Below are 22964 nucleotides of genomic sequence, written 5' to 3'. Positions count from 1 at the left end.
CTAGGGGGACAGTGGAGGTTTCATAGAGATCCCTTTTACTTGGACAGCTGTAGTAAAATCCTATAATCTCATGACTTGAACAGCCTCCATCAAATATATATCATTTGTCAAAGTAATTTTATTTTTGGGTTTCTAAATTGTAATGAGAGGGTATTCTAGTAAAAATAATTCTTTTAAAAGCATTTTTGGTACAAAATCAAAATTTCAATATGTATTTATTGCACTTTAACATTATCTTGTTAGATTTCATGTGATTGATCAATTTAGATTTTGTGAAATCTTATATTGACTTTTATGTGAGTAAAAAATCTCTTTATTTAAGAGAAACAGATCTCTGAAATTGCTGAACCCACCTATTATTACTATTCCAACAATAGAGTAAGGACATACCTTTTTTCTATCAACTAAATGAGTTATAAGACCCCATTTAATATTATCCTGAAGGCCGTTCCTACAAAAGGTCCTCCAATTTGAGAGTAGAATATTTTAGAGAATAATGTCACTACTCCATGAGTTAAAGTTTGATGCGACATTGCACGATGCAGCGATAGAATTACGAAATTAATGCTTATTGTCATCTTTTGTAATATGTTGTGGAATGCATTTTGGGATCACCAACCCAATCAGAGGATGTTGTTTTTCCTTTTTTAGATGGTTAAGGGGGTCTTGAACTCACAACTTCTAAGTTATTTTGCAATATGTCAATCCAACTGAACTATACGTCCAAGCCCCAATTAGGGGATGTTTTGGTGGAATTATACAGTTGACTCGATTGGTGGTGATGTTCCATAATTGACCTCCTAATCATTTATTTTGATCATTTATTAGTTCTAAAAGTCCTAACCCACAGTTCATGGGAGTTATTCCCGTAAAGACTTATTGTATTTACAATGATTCAATTAGGAGAAAACTCGCGAGATGGTTTCAATTGAAACATTTCGATACATTTCACACAATTCCAAACCTTTTTTAAAGGTCGAATATTTAGAGGTTAATATTACATTTTGATCTCAACTAAAACTAGAGTACTCTAGAAAATAATCTGAAATGGCACAAAACTTTTTAAATCATGATTTCAACATGTTAACAGCCTCATTTGTCAATAGCAAATTTGCCCACAATGTTGTTCAAGCTAAACCCCAAATTCATTATGTCAAGATCTCTACATTTAAAGCAAATAGTGTTAGCGAATACGATGCATCAACAAATAGAATCTCAAATTACTATTTAAGCTCACATAAGTCCAAGTCATTGGGATTAAGCTGCCCTTTAAAGTGGGCTAGGACTTGAAAGTATGAAAGTCCAGCCCTAGAAAGAGAGACAGACAGAGAGAGAGGAATCTTTGAAAGAGATGGAGTGAATTTTTGGCCCCAAGAAGTGCTATAGTTGAGGGTAAGAGTGGGTTTGGCAGAGATCCATAAGAATCAAAGGGGAGAGGGGGGGACTTCTTTAGAGCCATGGGTTTTTGTTTTTAACTTGTACTTTATCTCTTTTTTTTTTTTTTTGCTTTAATTATTTCTAGTGTGCCAGTGCACGATTGTAGAAAATTACTGGCATCTTTTGGGTTCATGGAGATAAGTGTCATAAAGATGGAAACATCACTGATTAGACTTATTGGTGGACTTGTCAGTACTCATAGATGTGACCACACATCTCCCCTTTGAGTCCATTTTAAGGGCTACCATATCCTTTCTTCATGAATCAATGAAGAGTGAAAAGAACTCAAAGATAAGCCAGTGCAGTACAGGAACTCAAATATTACTTCTCTTCTCACACACAGCTATTTGGACTTTTGGAAACCAACCCCACCCGTGTCCACATTAGGTGACCACTTAAAGTCTACCAAATCAAAAGATCTTGACCTTCAAACGAGTGGACATATTCCTAAAAAGTGGATCTATCACCACATTCTGAGAATCTCTTGAAAATGATTGTTTCTTTGGATGAAATGTATATAGATAAGTAAGGTGCATTATAATAATGTGTACGGGTTGTACACGATCATTGCTATGATGCATCTCATCACATATCTTAATGATTTAGATCAATATCTATTAACATATGTAACCAGCAACCCGGGAATTTGGCTCAATGGCAATTTCAGATCGATAAGCGATTAATACACATAAGTCGTGAGTTTGATACAAGTATAAGCACTAATTCCCCAAGGACCACTACTTACCTAGTAGGTATGGTGTGTAGGCATGGCACGTGTCTTGGGACTAGTCCTTAGACAAGGCTGTAGTCTATGGAGTGGGCAAAGCCTAGATATGGCCCCGTCCACTATCTAAAAGAATACCGGTTATAATAAAAATAAAGATACATAACAGGAAATACAATTCTGTAGATCAATTGCGATCACACTTTCCATATTTTTGATAGATAATTTTGTGTAAATTACATTTTGACCCCCTACACTTTAGCATAATTACATGGTGACCCTTCAACCTTTTGATAATTTCACTTATCTCCCTTGTCAGAAATTGTGTTAATGTTCCAATGTTATTTGATCATTTTAACTCTCTAATTTTTATTTTCATTTATTAAAAAGTAAAATGACAAAATCCCAATTTGAATGAAACTTCGTTTGATGTTTCCTCTTTTCTTAACTATTAAAAAGGATTTTAAAAAAAATCTTCATAAAAAGTAGGTAAACAAAATTGCATTTCTAAACTGTTCTATTGACAGAAGGGGTCTAAGTGAATCAATTTGATAATTTTTGGGGAGATAAGTGCAATAATCAGAACGTTAGGGGGTTAACATGGAATCAAGCCAAACCGTAAGGGATCAAAGTATAATTTACCCTATAATTTTATAGAAGAATTCCACTATATGGGATCAAATACTTTTCATGGTATAAGAGCTCAAGATCAAGTTGGTATGTAGCCCGTTAGTTGTGGTGGTGCCATCTTTGGTAGATCCCTATCACCGGTTCCACCACCTCCTCCAACAAACTCAAAAACGAATGGGATGTGAAAATGATATATCTTACATACAGAGGATGGACGGAATTATGATTGGACTCATTTCCAACCATTCACTAACAAGTCTATGGTGCTCTAAGAGACAAGTTGTCTGGTCCTGCTAGTCGAGCTTCCAGGTTGAAACTCCCGTCATATATAATATATTAATAAAAAGATTGATATTTTATGTAACCAATAACACATTCTTTTTTTTAAAGAATCATGCAATTGTAGGTGGGTGATAAAGACAAGACTAGTGCGTTATAATAATGTGGATGACATGTATAATGTCATTGTTATAAGAGCCGTGATTTTTTTACTCGAAATTTTCACTTGGTCAATACTTGGCTGATGTGGCAAGGACACGGAATCATAGATCTTTTTCTTCCAGATACACTGGGAAAAGAATCTATAGTTCAGTGCCCTTGCCACGTCAGTCCGAGTATTGACCGAGTGAAAATTTTAGAGTCAGAAAATCACTAGTATTGTTATAATGCATTTCAATTTCATCACCTATCTTAATGATTTAGAAAATGATAATTAACTAGGTTAATCAAAATTAAGCTTTCTATAGTTCTAATTTTGTAACTTTCTAGATAAGCTGAGGTTGTATTGTTGGTAAACTGGACTCAGTAGCCTTTTTTATTCCGACTAAGTTGCTCCTAACTACATGAGCTCAAATATGCTTGGGGACTGTTCAATTTACGAAGAATAATGATGAACGCACGCGGTTGGAAATGCGGCTGACATGGCACCACATCTTTTTCTTGTGTATCCCGATGAAAGTGATCTATGGTTCTGTGCCCCTAACATGCCATCTGCTTACGAAAGACCGCATGCATTCATCGCGACTCATTTACGAATTATTGAAATTTAAATTAAAGGAAGACCTGTTTAATTGCCCATGAAAAATGGGTGAGAAAATAAATTCTTTTGAAAAAATACAATTTTTAGGCATTTGGTTGCATATTTCCATGAACTTCAAATTCTTGCCCTAATTTATTTTTCAACTGGGAGGGAAAATGGATTCCCGTCCCACACCTGTGAAAATGATTTTTTGACCTAATGTTATTTTCTCACAACTATCACCACCCATAAAAATAAAAACAATGATTTTAAAACCCAACTCGATTTGGTTGCTTGTTGAGTCAAGTCAAGTTGACAACTAGCAAGTTAACTTGAACGATCCAAAAAAAAATTTAATTTATAAATATTTAAAAATAATTACTAATATATTAAAATAAGGTTAGTTAGGATCCAGTAACTTATGATGAATGATTAATGGAAAAAACACATGATCTCAACCATTTAAACACAAAATATATGTCTGAGATGTGCAATACTGGGATACCTATGAATCTTGGCTTTTGGATTTTTCGTTTACTTGGTAGAGATCATGTGTTTTTTCATGAGTCACTGGAACTTGACCCGGTAAAATATTCAAATTTTAATATTAAAAAAAATATATATTATACTTCCAAGTAACTTGGTTGAGTTTTGACCTGACTAGATACATTTTTGAGTTGACTCGACCGAATTGACCTAAGGATTTGTCGATTTCTTTTTTTTTTTTTTTTTTTCACCATCCAAGTGATATATCAAGATGTGAGAGAAACTCCTGTTCTTCTTCATTCAAGAAGTGGCCTACTTGTTTAACAGTTAAGATTTGATGGGCTATACGTATGATATAGGTGGTAAATACGTTGTGATGATGATGATCTTCCACATAATAATTCTTCGCAATTTTCTTACTTCTCTATTAATTTTGGTCTATATCAATGGCTGAATGATTATAATCATATTAGCAAACCATTTTCTTGGTGTTAGAAATCTGATTGATGGACCCACTAATTGAACGATAGAGACCCTGTAGTAATATAAGTATAATAAGACAGGCACTATCCCATATTTCTCTTGGTTAATCTTAATTCCATACATGGAAGACAAAGACCTGTTTGAGCATTAGGAGAGTGTTTTTCATACTGAAAAGCGCTTTTCAGAAGATAATACTCTTTATTTATTTAATTAACTAGTAGGTGGGATGTGCAAAAGCACATGTATTATAATGGTCTATTTGTAATTTAAAATATTATTAAGGGGATTTTAAAGATAAATAGTACCCAAAAAAATATTTTTGTAATTCAAAAAAAAAAAAAACTTTTCAACTTTAATTTTATTGATTTTTAAAATATAAAGGTGAGGCATTTTTGGCTTCCAAATTTTGGTGTCGGCGAACACCTGTTGAGCCTTCTCTCTTTGGACGTGCGTTTAAGTTCAGCTTACCCATACAAAAAAATTAAATAGCTTACAACAATAAAATTAATTAATTAATTAAGAATAATTTAGACATATCCATCTATCATTTGCCTAATATTAGGGATACCCCTTATTTTCGAACTGATAGCATGCCCCCTTGACCTAAGTCTTCTTCTTTGAAACTAGCATACTAGCTAAATGTGCTCATCTTCAACCTTTAATTTTCTTCCAAAGCCAGTTAAATTCAACCTATTCTTTACTACGTTTTTAATCATAAATTCTATCTACTTCAACCTTTAAGCCTTAAAAATAAGATATAAGTTTTAGAGTAGTAGGACTTTTGAACAGAAAATCAAGGGTTTCTGCAAGGCATTGAAGATGATAGATTGAAGACGAGGTTGATTGAGTTAAAAGTGGTTACCCTAGAGGTTGATAACTTGAACTCGATGGATTTATAGGATAAACTCTTCAATCTTACGATTTTATCTCCTCCAAGCTTTAAATCTCAAGAACAGGTTTTTCGAAGACGTAGAACGATGGTAAAAAAATCAAGGACTTAATTTGTACAAACTTTGAATATGATAGATTGAAGACGAAATTGAAAATGTTAAAAATGGTTTACTCTATAATGTGAAAGCTTGAAGGTAAAGGATTTTCTAGGAAAAAAATCATGGGGTATTGGTTAGAGGTTGAAGACCAGGGCATTTAATTCATTTTAAGTTAGTCTCTTAGACAAAACCAAGGTCAAGGGGGGCATGCCATGAGTTTGAAAACGCGGGGTTTCGCTAATATTGATCAAAACGTAGAGGGACATGTCTAAATAATCCTTTAATTGATGACTAAAATACTCCTAAACTGCTTCTAAGGTATTAACTTATTAATGACCAAAAGACGCAAGTTTGTTACTATAATTGCCAATACATTCAAAGAAACTATTATCCAAAATGCATCTCTCAGCAAATGATACATTTGCAATTGTATTTCCACTAGAAGTGCTTCGATAGAAAAGTGTGCACCCACAAAATGTTCCGTATTCCCAAACAGCGCCTGTTTGTGAAAGAAATGATGATATATGAAGCTACATATGTATGACATTTCAACAAGCCATATAAAACATTCGAATTTGATTCCAAAATTAACTAATTTCCAAAGTTTCTACCCTTGTTGGTGATGTTGGGCTATATAGCAAGTTAGCAATCTGTCCAGCCTTATCTTACATAACATCTATATGATCTTCATCAAGTATGTTTTTCTTCAGTTCTTGTTCATCATTTGGCACAACTGAGAGATGATTTGGTCTACCTTTTACGCTTGGATTTCGAAGATACAACTGATTGAGAATTATTATGCCAATTACGCTTTCTTTGGTTGATGAACCAATTGTTAATTTGTTTCAGCTGTAAGCCTGTCTCCTCCACAAGTTTGGCTTTCTCATCTTCCTGAGAAGGAAAAAAGAAATCAAAACTTAATTAGATACATGCTCATCAATGAGTAGTTCAGCAAGAACTTCAAGGGATCACCTATCTGCACTACGACATGGCCCATGATGCATAATAAGGATATTCGATTGGGAAATCTACTATTATATATAAGTCTGGATTGTAATATCATTCTCAAATAAAGGTACTCAATCACTCATCTCTCATCCTTAGCCGTGAGCTAATCTAAATCACACAATTTTATTGTCTTTCATCGCATGCATCGCTAGATCTAGGGATCCACTCTCATAGGGAAATCGTTAGTCATGATAAATTTGGAGGTTCAACTCAAAATCAATTGGCAATGAGTGGAGAGGCCCGGCACAAGGAGAGAGACAAGGCAATGAGTGTCCGATGTGAGACTAAACTCAACATGACCTCGAACGTGTGGGCCAGACTGGGCCAAAGAACATAGAGATAAGAACTGAGTGACACAGTGGGGAGAAAGGCCCGCTCTAATACCATGATAAATTTGGTGGTCCAACTCAAAATCAATTTACAATGAGTGGAGATGCCCGTGAACTCATAAGGAGAGAGACAAAGCAATGAGTGTCCCATGTGAGACTAAACTCAACAAGTCAGGATGACTTTTTGTGTGTTACCAAGGGATGGGAAAATCAGTCATGGATGAAAGTGGTTAGGGTGGTTGGAGTTTGAGATCCCAATTCTGCTAAACATGCTAAAGGTGTTTTTAGGGAAATTAATCACAAAGATTGAAAAGAAATGTTCATACCCACAAGATATATTTTTACACGGTTTACTATTAAGAACTACATTTAAGTGGGATGATGATTGGGAGCTTTCACATGTACGCCTAAATGACGACGACTTATATCGCGAAACAAGATTTAAGTCAATAAGCAAAGCTCAATAAAACATCACACAAAAATTCGAGCTACGGCATTGCCCCAAACCCTAAGTCAAGAAGCTTGACCATCAAGAGCAACGGCCCACAATTGAAAAGAGATGTTATTTGGAGCACACTATCAATTGAAAAAAAAAGTTAAGAATATCAAAGAAAAGTTGAACTCGAGGCATGTAATAATTGTCTTCAAGATATTATTCACTTCCTAGTTGAGTTGGAAATAGGGCTCCACTTAAGTGTCTTTAAAACACAATGACTCCAATCTCTTGATCACAAGTCGTCCTCAAAAACAAGTACATAAAGAGGAGTACTACACGCGCAAACTCTATGGTTTTACTTCTAACACACATAGGGTTGTTCTCTTTTTTAAAATTAAATAACTAAAGTGAATAAACAAAAGATCATGTACATATATACTTATGGGAATTCTTATTCCTTCCGTGGAGCGACTATCTTATCTTTTAGAGAGTAAAAAGTATGGATTTATTTTACAAATGAGAAAAATATCCAAAAACTTGTGAAGAATTCTTTAACCCAAGATAATAATAATTCTTTTAAAAAAAGATAAATCTTAATTATTGAATAGTTAATGTTACATTGTTTTTACATATGTTTTTTCATATATATAAATGCTTATTACTATTCAATAAGGAACGGATCAAGGGACATATGAAAAAACATATGTAAAAACAATGTAACATTAATAAAATTTTAAAATATAGGTTAGAAGTTTGGGATTGAGCTGATTTTTTGTGAGGATGATCTCTATGATGGGAAGATCATCCGTAAAAAAAAATCAGTTCAATTTGAAACTTTTAACCCCATTAAAAGTGATTTAGAATGTGGATTGTCGATTTTTTGCCAATTTTTACCAATAATTTGTAAATCACTTTTGATGGATTTAGAAGTTTTAGATTGAGCTGATTTTTTTGTGAGGATGATCTTCTCATCATAGTGACCATCCTTGCAAAAATTCAGCTCAATCCAAAACCTTTAACCCATATTTTGAAAAACCATTGTTTTTACATATGGCCCATGAACTGCCCCCATATATATATATTATGAATCGTGGTAATCTGACTACTCCACGTGGCACACGCCTTGGGATACACTTCCTTATGGGCAAGTGTAGTTTTGTATCCCAAGACGTACAAATCTACGGATCTGAACTTTTTATAAAATAATGAATGGTGATAATCTGACTACCGCACATGGCACACTTAATCAACTCTCCTGACGTGACAAGTTCGGAACCCCAGATCTGTATGGCTTGGGATACAAAAGTGCATAGAACCAATTGAGTGTGCTACGTGGGATAGTCAGATTATCACGACTCTAAAATAAAACACAATCCATTTGTAACAAAAAGAAAAAATATATAAGGACAATAGATTTAGTTATACTTACTGTTGGGTAAGGCCACTTTGAGTGTTGTTGCCACCATTCTTTCAACACAGAAGTTGTATCACCTGGTAACTTCCCTGCCCTTCTCTTTCTAAGTATCTCCTCTCTTACATCTTCGATCCTCGATCTAAAACCCTACAACAAACATAGGAACTCTTATAGTTCACTTCTTGATCAAGCAACATATATATATATATATATATATATATAGAAATACAATGAAGTTGGTTCAATTTAATTAAGATCGTTAATGTGAGAACATCACCTGTTTTAGTTCAATCTTCAGTTCTTGCCTGACTCTCTCCATTAGTGATCTCTCAGATTCTGTTGGAACCAATGGACCAAATCCCATCATGTCATGTCCATCAACACCACCCGAATGATCTAGAGAGCAATCCATCTGAAGTTCGTCTTCATCGTCCGACATCGTTGCACTGTTTCCTTCACTAATGGTTACTCCTGAAACAGTCAACACATCACATATAGTGGTTCTTAAATAATATTCAAAATTCTCCAAGCTATCACCATCTTCTGTGTGAAACCATATAGAGGTACATGTTTTTAGGTAATTTTGGGGTACCTATCTGGGTTTTGGCAAATAGTTGAGATAATTCCCCATGACTGCAGTCTTCCGTAAGAGATTAATGCAAAATGACCAAAATGCCCTTTCCTTTAACTTTGCCTTTTCCCCCAAAATCTCATTGTCTCCAACCTATAGGTTAAATTATTTAATTTACTCAACCTTGTCTTCAAACCCATAATATATCTTCAACCTCTTGCGGAAAACCCCTTGATTTTCTTCCCAAATATCCAAAAACCTATCTTGTTTCAAAGGTTTTGAGATTAAAGATGGGGCTAAATTCTTTTACCCCAAAGATTGAAGACAATTAGTTCTTGGGGAAAAATCAAGGGTTCTTGGCAAAGGATTGAAACAAGGGCATTTTGGTAAATTTTTGTAGGTCTCTTGTTAAACGATGAAGTCAAGGGGGTATGTCATCAATTTCAAAACTCGGGTTATCTCTTATTTTCACCAAAACCTGGAGGGGTAACTCAAAATTGCCCATGTTAAATTAGCATAATCTCACTACAGCCAACCGCCTTAGTTGGTTCTAGAGTATGCAAATGCTTATGGCACGATGTTTCGCTTTGGGGTTAAGGAGGTAAAAGAGGAAAGACAATAAAGTTGTAGGGGTATTATTTAAAAAATGGATAAAGGGGTGAAGGCTATAAAGTTTGAAGGGCATTATTGAAAATGGTAGAAGAGAAAAGGCAATAAAACTGAAGGGCTATTTTTGAAAAGGGAGGAGAGAAAGGGGAAAAATTTTGAAATTGTTCCTTCAGATATGTACAAAATTTTTACCTGATTTTGCTACAACAACAATTTTTACCTTAGTTTCTTACAACAACAATTTTTTACTACTTAAAACAAAAGTGGCCCCTCCAGTATAACAGGATGCTTTTGTAAATTTCCCCCTAATAACGGCCTTTGAAAGTATGTTTTCCTTTTTAAGTTTTAAGAGAATTTAAGCCTTCTTAATACTATGCCCTAAACAACTGAGATGTCATTCTTACTAATAGCCTTCTTACTACTTGCAATTTAAATCATGCTTTGAAGTGAACCATATCAATTTTTTGAGTTTGTTGGTGTGCTATTGTTTTTTATTTTTCTCAATTTCATTGCTAGCGATCCATAAATACCTAATTATTTGATGATGTGAGTAGGGATACCCCTAGATCTAGTGATGTTGGCCATGAACCATCAAGGAACACAAGATTTACATGGTGGGCCTAAGCTTGCAACAAATGAGATATGAGAGTTTCACTATATTTAAGAATGATTGCAATCCTAACTTATAAAATTGTAGTTTCCCAATCCAAAACCAACTCTTTTGAAATCCAATTCCAAAATTTCATATTTGTTCTTGCATCAGGACCTTAATTCAATGAGGGGGGCTTGAACTCAAGACCTCTCCCTTTTTGTTGATCTCTCAATATTGAGTAGCTGGGGTTGTAAAGAATATCTTCCCCGATGTAAATATTAAAGCTAAAAGGATAATATCTATATAGGACTCCCACTACAAGTGAATGATCTTGTTGTTCAACCAATTGTTGCACATATGTGAGTAAAGAAATTTCTTAGTACAATTAATCAAAAATCAAAATACAATCAAACAGAAGTTGGAATCATGCGATTATCAAAATAATAGAAACAAAGTCAAAATTTAATTTAAATGTGAATTTTGCATCTTGTGTCATCACAAAATCCTTAATCCTTTCACTTTTTATGTATGCCGATGAACAATGCAATCAATTCACGATGAGTCCAATGACTTGGTATCCTCTTGCTTTCACATTCTCTTTCAAGTCCCTTACTTCCAAAAAGAGTGAATTCTTGATGGGAATGACTGAACCAATAACGTTTATTTATAGATTTTTAACCTGTTTGGAAAGCTAAAAAGGATATATTCTTTTAATTCTCATTGATTAACTTCTACTAGGATTTTTATTATGATTGGAATTTGAAAAATGAAATATTTTTAGAATCCCAAATCATAAGGACCACATAACAAAATATTTAACAACACATGCCTTCATAAGACCAACATTAAAGGAAAATGCATGGTTCACCTCAGAGATCAAGTCACTCCCAATAAAGTCATATCGTGGGATTTACCAAAAATCAAGTCCAAGGGAATTGTTTGTGAGCCCTGTAGAAACGAGATTTTCATGTCCGAAGATTTCTACTACTTGGGTTTGGAGTCGTCACCATTCTTTTTTGAAAAAAGATGTGAATGGGTATCTAGAAAGTGATTTTGTAAAAAATCATTTAGTAGTGACTCTTGTACGGATAAGGTCCATTAGTCCACCCTAAATCTAGGTAAGGAAGTTCATATTAGGGAGTAAGGAAGGTGTTAGACACCCTACTCCCTCCACTATTGGTGGTAACCTCGAATTCAATCAACTTGAAAATTAAGATTAAAAAAAAGTTGAGAACTCGGTCTGTGCCCTCGAGTACGAGGGACTTTGATTTCAGTTTAAATCAAAAAAGATTTCGTTATTGAGAAAGGGGTCCTTCTATAGTCCATACCTTTGAACAAGTTTGAAAAATGTACACTTTTTAGTCGAGGGCCTATTTCCATAGGGAAAAAATCTAAAGCCTTAGTTTTAAAATTTTTTGTGGTGTGTGCATTAGTGTAAGGATTTTAGAAATATTTTTTGAAAAAGTTTTTCAACCTCTACCTTGCAATTGAGTCGGAGGTAAAATAGGATTTTAATCCTATCTTAAGGCTAAAAGAAAAATAAAAGAAAAGAAAGAGAAGGGAGAAGTAGAAGAGAGGACTATGGAGGGGAGAGAAAGAGAGGATTATTTCTTTTCTTTTAATCCTTATTCTACCTTGTTCTTGACTTGACTTTCTTATTTTCTTAAGAGATGTGTTTTCTTTGACCTAGTTTTGATATGCTTGTAGAATAGAGATTGTGAAAGAGGGGATTGAGAGTTGATAATGAAACTTGAGAGAGTTTTTTTAGAGTGAAGCTTGAAAGAGATTTTTAAGACTTGGGGTTATTGTGTTGAGAATTGGGAGTTTATTTTAGGAGTAAAATAGGATAAAAATGTGAAAAAGGATAGAATAGTGAGAGGGGTTGTGTGCAAATCAAAGGTGGTAGAAGGGCATTTATAGAAAGAGATTTAAATGAATTATTTATAATCCAAATGGGTTTAATTTTTCAACCCATTTGGATCGAGTGTTAGATGAGTTGAATGGAGTGGATTTTGGTTAGAAGAATGGGGATGTAAGAGAGTGGTTATAGATTGAGTGTTAAGTGAGTTGAATGAAGTGGGTTTTGATTAGAAGAATGGGGATGTAAGGGAGTAGTTGTAGATTTTTTTTTGAAAGGGTAGAGGATGTCGTGACATTGTCCACTTGTGATAATCTTGAGTTATCGTGGTGATTGTTAGATTTGAGTTGAGACTTGGGTTTACGATAATGGTTTTGGGTTGGGTTTTAGGTCAAATGGGCTTAGAAGTTGGATTTGATTAGGATAGGATTGGGTTGGGTTGAGAAGTAAGGTAGTGAATGGTGACCCACAATATTTATTAACCCATGGGCCAAACAAGGAACCTTAGGCATTTCTTTGAAATAAAATCATTATTTTTAGGATTTTAGGCCTTTATGTCCATTCAGATAACATACGTCTTTTTTTAACCTTTTTTAATAGGGTCCAATCAAATTGGGTTGTCTATAAGGCTTGTAGACACCCTAATTTGCACGAACCCATTAAGAAAACCAAATTTTCTCAAGTTGATTTCAATTAAGAGGTTAAAGCCCTTCAACAGGCCCACATTGCCACTTGGCACATTTTTCATGCATGCATGCACACATGCATCATCTCATATTATTTTGCATACCCAAATCTTGCCCCTAATCCAATTTAATTTCATACACACTTTCATAATCCAATCTAAATCCATATTCACTATTTATTAATTAATTCATTATCCATACCCTAAATCCAATACCAAACCCATTTTCAAACCTAACCCAAATCCAAAGTTAAGCCCATTATAAACCCATACCAAGTCCATAGTCTTACACCTCCTTATAAAAGAAGACACATGGTGGTCTCTCATAAGTCCCAATGCCTAATGCTCCAACCTAATTAAAGAGTCAACTCCCTTGTGAAAATTCAAGAATACCCTTCTCAAAAAATGTAGTCAAACTAGAAAGGTACTTTGGTCTTTAGTAAAAATCCATAAAATTTGAAGAACTTCCAATTTTACCCCTAAAATGTGAGAATCTTCAAGTACATACATGAAGCTCTCCCATTAGTCTATTTCAAAAATATACATCCACTCTTACTTTATAAGTTATTTACAAATAAATTAAAATCTACTTGTTACCTACCACTTTATCTTTATACATGTCACTCTCCTACTCATTCTTCCATTAATCCATTTCAAAAATATACATCTACTCTTTGCTTTATAAATTATTTACAAATGAACCAAGGTCTACTTTTTACCTATCGCTTTACCTTTACACATGTTACTCTTCTATTCACCCTCTTAAAAGTACTTTTGTTCTCTCACCTCTATTTACCAAAAAATCAAAGATCAAAAAATGATTTTAAGATTTCATCTCACAAATTCCACATTTACTCTCATGTAAATGAAAAAAAATTAACATAAACCTCATATTCATTCTTTTTATTTTTAAGGTTAAATCACTTTATCTTCAAAAGTTTTCTAAAAACTCTATAAATAATCTTATTTCCTATGAGCAATTTATGCTCTCAAACCCCTATCTCTCAACATAAAACTCTACTAAAATCCCTACTCTATCTCTCTAACTCTCTCTTAAACCAACCTTCAACTCAAGAACTTTCACCCATCTCTCAATCTTCAATCAACAACTCTCATTTACTCTAGTCATCTACCTTCAATTAAAGTACTCAACCCATAAGTTCATCTCTCAAGACTTAAGCTTATTCAAGAACATCAAGGGACAAGGTAGGTTAGATTAGATTTTCAATTTCAAGTACTTACATCTTCTACTTCTAACCCTTCATTTATTTTATGTTTCTAGAAATCTTCTAAGATGTCATTCACACCCTCTCCCACCTCTGATAGGTTGGACTTTGGTTCAGTCGAAAGAGTAGAGTTTGTAGCCTTCTCTCCCCTACATATCTCATGCATCATATTGTATATCATGCACCCACTCACATATGCTTAGCTATGATGAAGAAATATGTCACCCTCTTGTTGGGTTGAAACGCTATAGTTTTAGCCTTGCATACATGCATTAAGATTATGACACTAAGAGAATTCCATCATGGAATTTCTCTAAAAAGCCCAAACCAACATTTATACTTATGAAAAATAATGTATATTATATGGGTTATCATTCTCCATAGGATATTCGCAATGTCACATTGATATTAAAACTTTTTTTCTAAGAAAATATTTTCACTTATTGCACACACCACCTTTAACATACATTTTTCTTATTTTATTAAGTTTTGCAAAAGATTAACTAAGTTTCAATGTAACCACCTTTGGTGGAGAGGATAGGGTGCTTAACACCTTTCCCATCCTTTAACCGGACCTCCTTACTTAGTTTTTAGGTAGATCATGCCCTTATTCATATACGAGAGTCACTATAATGAAAAAATCAATTTAAAAATATTTTTGGATGTCCATTCACACCTATTTCCAAAAAAAAACGGTGGCGACTCCAAATAAGTAACATTGAGGTTCCATTACGAACATCTCATGTCTACAAACCCTATTCATAATCTTGTAACCATGACCTAAGGTAAAAGGGCTGACGTTGGGTGCACAACTAGTGAAATGTCAGTATCTTCTAACATCATTGTAAGATCCTCAAATTTGGCAACTTAAATATTAAATTCCTACTAGGATAGCAAATTCTTGATCAATACCATCATGTAGATCTCATTTTTTGGCCATCATGTATTCTTATTGAACAAACCAATATTAGGATAACAATGAAATATTCTAGATACCTAATTAACATATAACTACTTGTTACAAATTAGATGATTCTGAAAGTTACTAAAACACTTCCAAAATACCCAACCTGACAAAGACATTAGAATAACTCAAAATTTAATGTCTGAAAAAAAGAACGACACGAGAGCTTAACATCCTAATTTCGAAATTGTTCTTATAAACTATCTATTAGATTAAATTTTAAGTATATCGTGTTGTACCTAGATCCCAAGCCACACATGGAAATTCGATTATTGAAATTAATCCCTTCTAACACAACCACAACACAAGATATACGTGGTTCACGCACAATGGGATTGTAGATACCCAAATTTGAACGGGTCTTACTCAAAAAAGGCTAAAAAAAGATATATTTTGTCTGAATGGGCCTAAGGGCCTAAAACCCTCAAAATGATGATTTTATTTCAAAAAAATGCCTAAGGTCCTCATGGGCTAATAAATAATGTGGGTCACTCTTCACCACCTCACGTCTCCACCCTCACCACCTCACTTCTCAACCCTATCCTAATCAATCCAACCCAACTTCTAAGCTCATTGGACCTAAAACCCAGCCTAAAACCATTATCCTAAGCCCAAGCCTCAACCTAAATCTAACAATTACAACCAATTAACAAAGACCATCATAAGGGGACACATGTCACCACATCCTCCACCTTTCCAAAAAAATCTACAACCACTCCCTTGCACCCCCATTCTTCTAACCAAAATTTACTTTATTCAACTCACCTAACACTCAATCTACAATCACTCTTTACAATTCTATTCTTCAAACTAAAATCCATTATATTCAACTCACTTAACACTCAATGTACAATCACTCTCTTACACCCCCATTCTTCTAATCAAAACACACTCCACATAACTCACCTAACACTCAACCCAAATGGGTTGACAGATCCAATCTATTTGGATCATAAACAATCCATTTACACCCCTTCCATAAATACCCTTCCACTACCTTCAATTTACACACACGTTCTCTCACGAACCTCACATCATTCTACATCTTTTCACTACTTCACCCCATTCTACCCCTAAAAGTTACTTCCAAAATCCTATAAAACCTTCATCTTTCTCAATACAATTCCCTCCGAAGAAAAAAAGACTTGAACTCTCTCAAGACTTGAGTTCTCTATCAAGCATTACTCTTTGAACTCACTTTCAAGTCAAACATCACTCTCAAGTTAAGCATCACTCTCAAGTCAAGCATCACTCTCACTCAACTCACTATCAAGCATAACCTTCTCTCAATTTTATTTCTCAACTCACTATCAAGCATCACTCACTCAACTCACTATCAAGTCAAGCATCAATCTCTCTCAAGTCACTATCAACTATTATCTTCTCTCAATTCTCTATCAAATCCTACACATTGAAGATTAAGGCAAAGAAACTCATCACTTGAAGGTTAAAAAAAAGTCAAAGATAAAGAAAAACAAGGTAGGATATGGACTAAAAATAAATAAATAATCTTCCCCCTTCTCTCCCCTTCAATTTCCTCGCTTCTACTGCTCTCCTTCTCCCTACACTTATGCACACACCACAAATAATTTGAAACTAAGGCCTTAGGCCCTTTTCCTATAGAAATGAGCCCTTGACTAAAAGGTCTACACTCTAAAAAAATTACCCAAAGGTTTGAACCATAGGACTCCTTTTTCAATAAGGAAGTCTTTAATGGTTTAAACCGAAATCAAAGTCTCTCACACTTGATAGTAAAAATCAGATATTTTTGACTTTTAACTCTTTTTTTCAAAATCGATTGAATCTGAGATTACCACCTATGGTGGAGGAAGTGGGGTGTCTAATACATTCCATACTCCCTAATATGAACCCCCTTACCTAGGTCGAAGGTAGACCAATGAACTTTATCCGTACAAGAGTCATTAACCAAAAAATAATTTTTTGAAAAGTACTTCTCAGGTAACTATTCATATCATTTTTGAAAAAAAATTTAGTGGTGACTCTAAACCCAATTAGGAGAGATCTTCGGATTCGAAAATCTCATGTCTATAGGGATTACATCTACGAGTAAGTTGACAAGTAGAAATCCACTACTCAATGAAGAAATTACAAGGATAAAGGTTTATGCTTACCTCCAACTCTCCGATGAAACCTATCAAATCTCTACACTCAACTCTAGTAAAAATCCAAGCAAGAAATCGATCCAATAATCGTTGTCACAAACTTGTAACAATAATTTGTAAATCACCCTCAAATACTTTGAGCTTCTAGGTTTTATAAGAGAATAAAAATACATACAAAGAGATTCAATGCTTCCTCACACTCTCTAGCAAAAGAGAAAAACTCATTTTAGAGCAATCCCTTTTATAAATAATAACTGACATCTAGATACCTACTTTTGTTTCTCCTAAGTTAATGACAAGAAAAATATAAAAAAAATACCCCACATAAGTGGAAAAGCCCATCAACCTTTAGAAATAAAAGAATGGTGATTTTATATCACCAAACCCAACATACTGTTTTGTGCATCAAATGGAGAAAATACAAAATTCACCCATAATGACTTGGATACTGAGAGCCCATATACCTAGATTTAGTGATATATCCAATGAAAAACAACCCACAAAATAAAGAAATATTAATATAAAAAAACACAAGATTTTCTTGATTTGCCTAAGCCTACATCCACAAGAGAGGAGTGAGTTTCACTTCTTTTGAGAATGATTAAGCCCTAATTTATATTACTATAGGCTTCTTAATCAAAACCCAACTCTATATTATTTTCCCTTAATTATGTCCTTAACTCAAGCTACATGACCCAACAGATATAATTATCAAACATCATTTTTAAGTTCTTCTTGGGATGTATTTTCATCCTTAGAAGGGAATACTTTCTTGAACTATCTAACAATTACACAACCAACCAATTTATTTTATCACCCATTATACATCATACTTTATAATGATTTTTTTAGAGAGCTGCTATTGCCACACCAACTTTTACTAGTGCCACACCAATTCCTATGTAAATCACCAAAGAATAGCGCACAAGTGGTTTGTTGTTAGTAAAAGTTGTTGTGGCAATAGTAACTCTCTCTTTTTATTCAACTATCTCCATTTATATGCATTTTTAATTTTATCCTATACATTAGCTATTAATTATTATTATTATTATTATTATTATAATAGCCTCATATTATTATTTTATTATTCAATTTTTATTAAATCTTTGAAGATAAGATGTCACCAGTTCTACTTCTCTCTCTCCACACACTCCACATATTTAAACTTCATGCACATACAATAGAATCTAACGAAGAAGGTTTGTTGTTTCTCGGGCAAAACAGTAGAATAAAAGTAAATATCCCCATCCAATCTTTACCAGAAGTTGTCACAATGTACCCTCAATTACCAAACTGACTAACCTCTCCTAACTATAAAAACTATTTTAGGTGGGTCCCACTCCACCCACCTTTGATATGTGTGAAACAAACTTACAACAAGAACCCATTGTTGCTTTCCTCTTATCTTTCCACCCACCAAACGCATCAAACATTAAAACAAGGAGAATCAACAAAAACGTCTAAACTAACAGCTACCACTAGTTATTTATCTTCTTTAATAACATTATCATCTACAAAACCAAAATAAGAGTTATATATACAGAGAGAGAGAGAGAGAGATGAGAGATACCAGTGAGAGCGTGGAAGGCTTGTTCAATTTCACGGCAAGCCATGACAGCCTCAACAGCATGGACTCTTACATGTTGTTGGAGGTGTTCTTTAAAAGAACACAAAACTAACAAATATTGTGCCTGTAAGACCCATATGATCACACTCTCGTCAAAGAAGATAAAAACATTTTTGAGCAAAAATAATTAATTAGAAATAATAATAAAAAATGGGTAAATTATCATTTCATGTGCTGAATATGGAAAAATTCTTATTCGAGTACACTGTTCATTTTAAGTCCCAAAACATGCTTTTTAGCCACATCATCACTTTTGTAAAATCAGTGAGATCATCACATTTATAAACCAACGAATTTTCGAATAAATATAAGCGCTCTCACTACCTTTTATCAACGAGATCGTCACTTTAAAATTCTTGCGATCTCACTATACATGTTTTCGGAATTAAATTGAACAGTATACTGGAACGGGAATTTTTAACAAAAGTTGTACATGTTTTTAAAATTTTCTCTCAAAACATTTTAGAGATCAATTCTTTTTTTCTAAGGATTAATATTATTTTTTTTCTTAGGAATACCTAGCATCTCAACTGTCTGTTTGATGGAGGGTCTCCACTGCACGTTGACGTTTTTTTTTTTTTTCCAAAGAAGATTAACAAATATGATGCCTTTAAGGCCCATCTAAAAATTCTTCTTAAAGAAGGAAAATTAATAAAGAAAATAATGGGTGGTTGAAGATGATTATGTTGTTCTTTAAAGAACCCAACACTAATAAATATTGTGCATTTAAAACCCCATATATGTGAACTCACTTCTTAAATAGAGATAAAAAATAAAAATAAAAATTTAATGATGTTAAAGAAAATTATGCATCTTCTTCTAAATCATCTGAAATTTCATACAAAATCTCTTTTTTCAAGCTAGGAAAGCATTTATTGAAGACCAAATGAGTCTTCCAAACACGCATTTGTAATTTTTCTTCTTTTAATATAAATTTCTGTTGCTTGCTTAGCCAAAAAAAATATTATGTTTTGATAGTTGTCTCGTGTTTTGCATATTAATGTGTAGAACCATTTTGGTTTTACCTAGCAATGTAGGGTGTGGGCATTGCCCCCGAATTGAGTTGTATGATCCATGACCCAATTTGAAAATTGACAAGACCAATTAAGGGTATTTTGGACATTTCCTATTTGAATGATCTTGGGTGTGAGGATAATTACGGTTTAAAATAGGGAAAAGACTTTACACCTTTTTTTTTTTGTAGTGGCTAGGGATCTTTAGGACAATAATCTTTCCAAATGATATAATGATTTGATCTAGATCTCATCTATGGAATAGGAAAACTACCAATCTTGTTAGTTTTCTATATTTTCCTCATAAAAAGAAAGAGGTCTCGAGTTCAAGTCCTCCTTGTTGGTCACCATTAGGGATTTATCCCAAAAATTACTTGGTAGGTGTGGGGAGAAGATAGGGCATATGCCCCGATGATTAGTTTGGCGGTCTAAGAGGCCCATTTGTTTTCTTTGTTGCACCATTTTCGTATAATTTCTTCTTCTTTTTTGGTTTACAATCGAGTTGTTCTTTGTAAGCACCCAAAATTAGCAAATATTGTGCCCATAAGACCCATGTGAACACTCTTATCAAAGAAGATTTAAAAAAATTAATAATATTTTTTTTATTTAAAAAAGCTAAATGATAGGAAGAGGATTTTCATAAAACTATTCTTAACATAAAGCCTCAGTTTTTTCATTGATTGTCTGCTTTCAAAGAATGTTTAGAAATTTTCTTCAAAGTTCTTGTTTCATCAATTTCATTAGTTCTTCTTTAATTAATGAAATCTTTATATATATAAATGAGGATATCAAAAAATGATAATTCATCTGCTCTTTAAAAGAACAAAAAACTAACAAATAATGTGCCTATGAGACCCATTAACACTTTTGTTAAAGAAGATTAAAAATAAAACATTAATGAAATAAAAATGAGTTGTTGAAGACAATTACCAAGAAATTATGGAGATCTTGTCTTTCATTGGGAGAGAAAGCATGGTGTTGGTGTTGGTGTTGTGAAGCATAAAATTGAAGAAGATGATGAGACTGTGCAAGTTGAGCCTCTATAAGAGGTAATTGATCAATTGGCGTAGCAACACGAAGACACCCAACATGGGCTGCAAGTAGCTGTTCATATAGAGGGTGAGTAACAATTTCTGCCTTGAGTTTCCCTTGATCATGATCTGGAGATACCGACATGGGTATCGATACAGACACATCACCACCTCCAGTACCCACACCCCCCAACATACCCAAACTTGGTTCTTGCATTTCTCACGCAAAAAAACCAATCTAATAATCTAACGTCTTAATTTGGAGGTTTTAATGGAACACAAGAGAAACAAAAAGGAGAGAGAGAAAGGAGAGAATTATGAAAGTAAAAGGAAAAGTGGGGTTTGGGTTTCGAGGACCTCAGCTTGATAGGTGTGGTGTGATGCTTTAAATGGAAAGACACGAAGGCAGTTTTCTAGTTATTGTTGCAAGACCTTTTATTGGGATCTGAGAGACGAACTTTCTGCAACACCTCTGATCCTATTCAGAAGAAACAATTAAATAAAGATTTGAGGGGTTATGAAGGTTTGACTGTTGTGTTTAATTAGATAAGGAGAGACAGAGAGAGAGCGAGAGAGAATCAAAGCATCAAACCAAAACCATAATCAATGAGAGAGAGAGAGACTTTAATATTAGAAACAAAGCATCCAAACAAGACTATTATGAGTTAAAACCTGACATATTGGTACATGGGCTTGATTGTTTATTTTCTTTTCTGATTTCTGGTACTTTGGTTGCTTTAAGCTGAACCTCATTACGTAACCTAAGCTATAAGCTATAAGTTTCTTTAGGTTGGGGTTTCCCTTCTTTCATTTTTTATTTATTTCTCCATTAATTTTTCTAAAATTTATGATTGTTTTTGTTTGTTTTATCTGTCCGCCTTGCCTTACTAAATTAGTAGGAATGAAGTTCGTTTGGTGGAATCCAAAAACATGACCAGACGCTCTAGGGTTGTAGAGGATTTTGAAAATACTATTTTAAAAAAAATTATTTTTTATATTTAATTTTAATTTTAAGTTTTGGAGTTATGTGAAAATTTGTTAACCGTCCATTTTTAAAATCTTGGATCAAGATCAAAATAAAAACAAAAAAAAAGTGGATGCATGAGTTTTTCGATGAAGCTTAGAGGGTTGTGATGTTGGATTGTTGATGTGGTAATCCATTTAAGCAAAACGGCTTTAGTAAGCTCAAAATCTTACTATGATAGTAAGGAAAGGATTTTACTTTGTTTATTTAAGAAATTTAGTTGACGGTTGAGCTGTTGCTTTATGGATGGCGTTTGCTTTTGAAAATGTCATTTCTAATCTCAAACGACGTTTGATACAAACGTACTACTAACACGGATTTATCTAGGGATTTATGATTTCAGGATCCATTCATTCAATCATCTCTAGGGCTTATCTTCCCATCTTAGCCTTTTGTACATGCGAGACAACATTTCTAGCATCAAACAAGATTTCTCACCTCAAACAACGTTTGAGGGTGTACATCAAACATATTTTTGACAAAGAGAAACCCTTCCCTTACTAAGATAGTGAGGGAAAAAACTTTATTAATCCTCATCCACCATCAAAAGGACCTAGAGATGTGTGAGGTCAAATCTCAAGATTTATTACAAATCTCAAGTATTTTCATGGTGGATGAGACTTAGTAAGGTCTTTTTCCTCACTATCTTAGTAAGGCTAACCGGACTCTTTAACAAATGAGAGAAAA

The 22964-nt window shown here is 33.8% G+C and overlaps 1 protein-coding gene across 1 annotated transcript; it reads right to left on the bottom strand.

Moving 5' to 3' along the window:
- Positions 1-6308: 6308 nt before the first annotated feature.
- Positions 6309-22011, bottom strand: LOC147393580 (homeobox protein knotted-1-like 7). The gene is made up of 5 exons (XM_086456232.1): positions 21153-22011; positions 19153-19273; positions 9232-9425; positions 8970-9101; positions 6309-6658 (listed from the first exon to the last, which is right to left on the bottom strand). Exons 1-5 carry the CDS (start codon positions 21468-21470, stop codon positions 6518-6520), a joined length of 906 nt encoding a protein of 301 aa, XP_086312358.1. The 5' UTR covers positions 21471-22011; the 3' UTR covers positions 6309-6517.
- Between the last annotated feature and the right edge of the window lie 953 nt (positions 22012-22964).

This window comes from Akebia trifoliata, chromosome 10 (genome assembly GCF_017979445.1).
Source record: "Akebia trifoliata isolate Shusen 1 chromosome 10, ASM1797944v1, whole genome shotgun sequence".
Taxonomy (NCBI): Eukaryota; Viridiplantae; Streptophyta; class Magnoliopsida; order Ranunculales; family Lardizabalaceae; genus Akebia; species Akebia trifoliata.
Note: the sequence above shows the minus strand (reverse complement) of the source record. Positions and strands in the feature narration are given on the sequence as shown.

Coding starts and splice junctions, on each gene's coding strand:
- LOC147393580 (XM_086456232.1), bottom strand. CDS start 21,470: ATGCAAGAACCAAGTTTGGGTATGTTGGGGGGTGTGGGTACTGGAGGT. Junction 9,426..19,152: donor AGCCTTCCACGCTCTCACTG/GTATCTCTCATC, acceptor TGACTGTTTCAG/GAGTAACCATTAGTGAAGGA. Junction 9,102..9,231: donor TGAAGATTGAACTAAAACAG/GTGATGTTCTCA, acceptor TGTTTGTTGTAG/GGTTTTAGATCGAGGATCGA.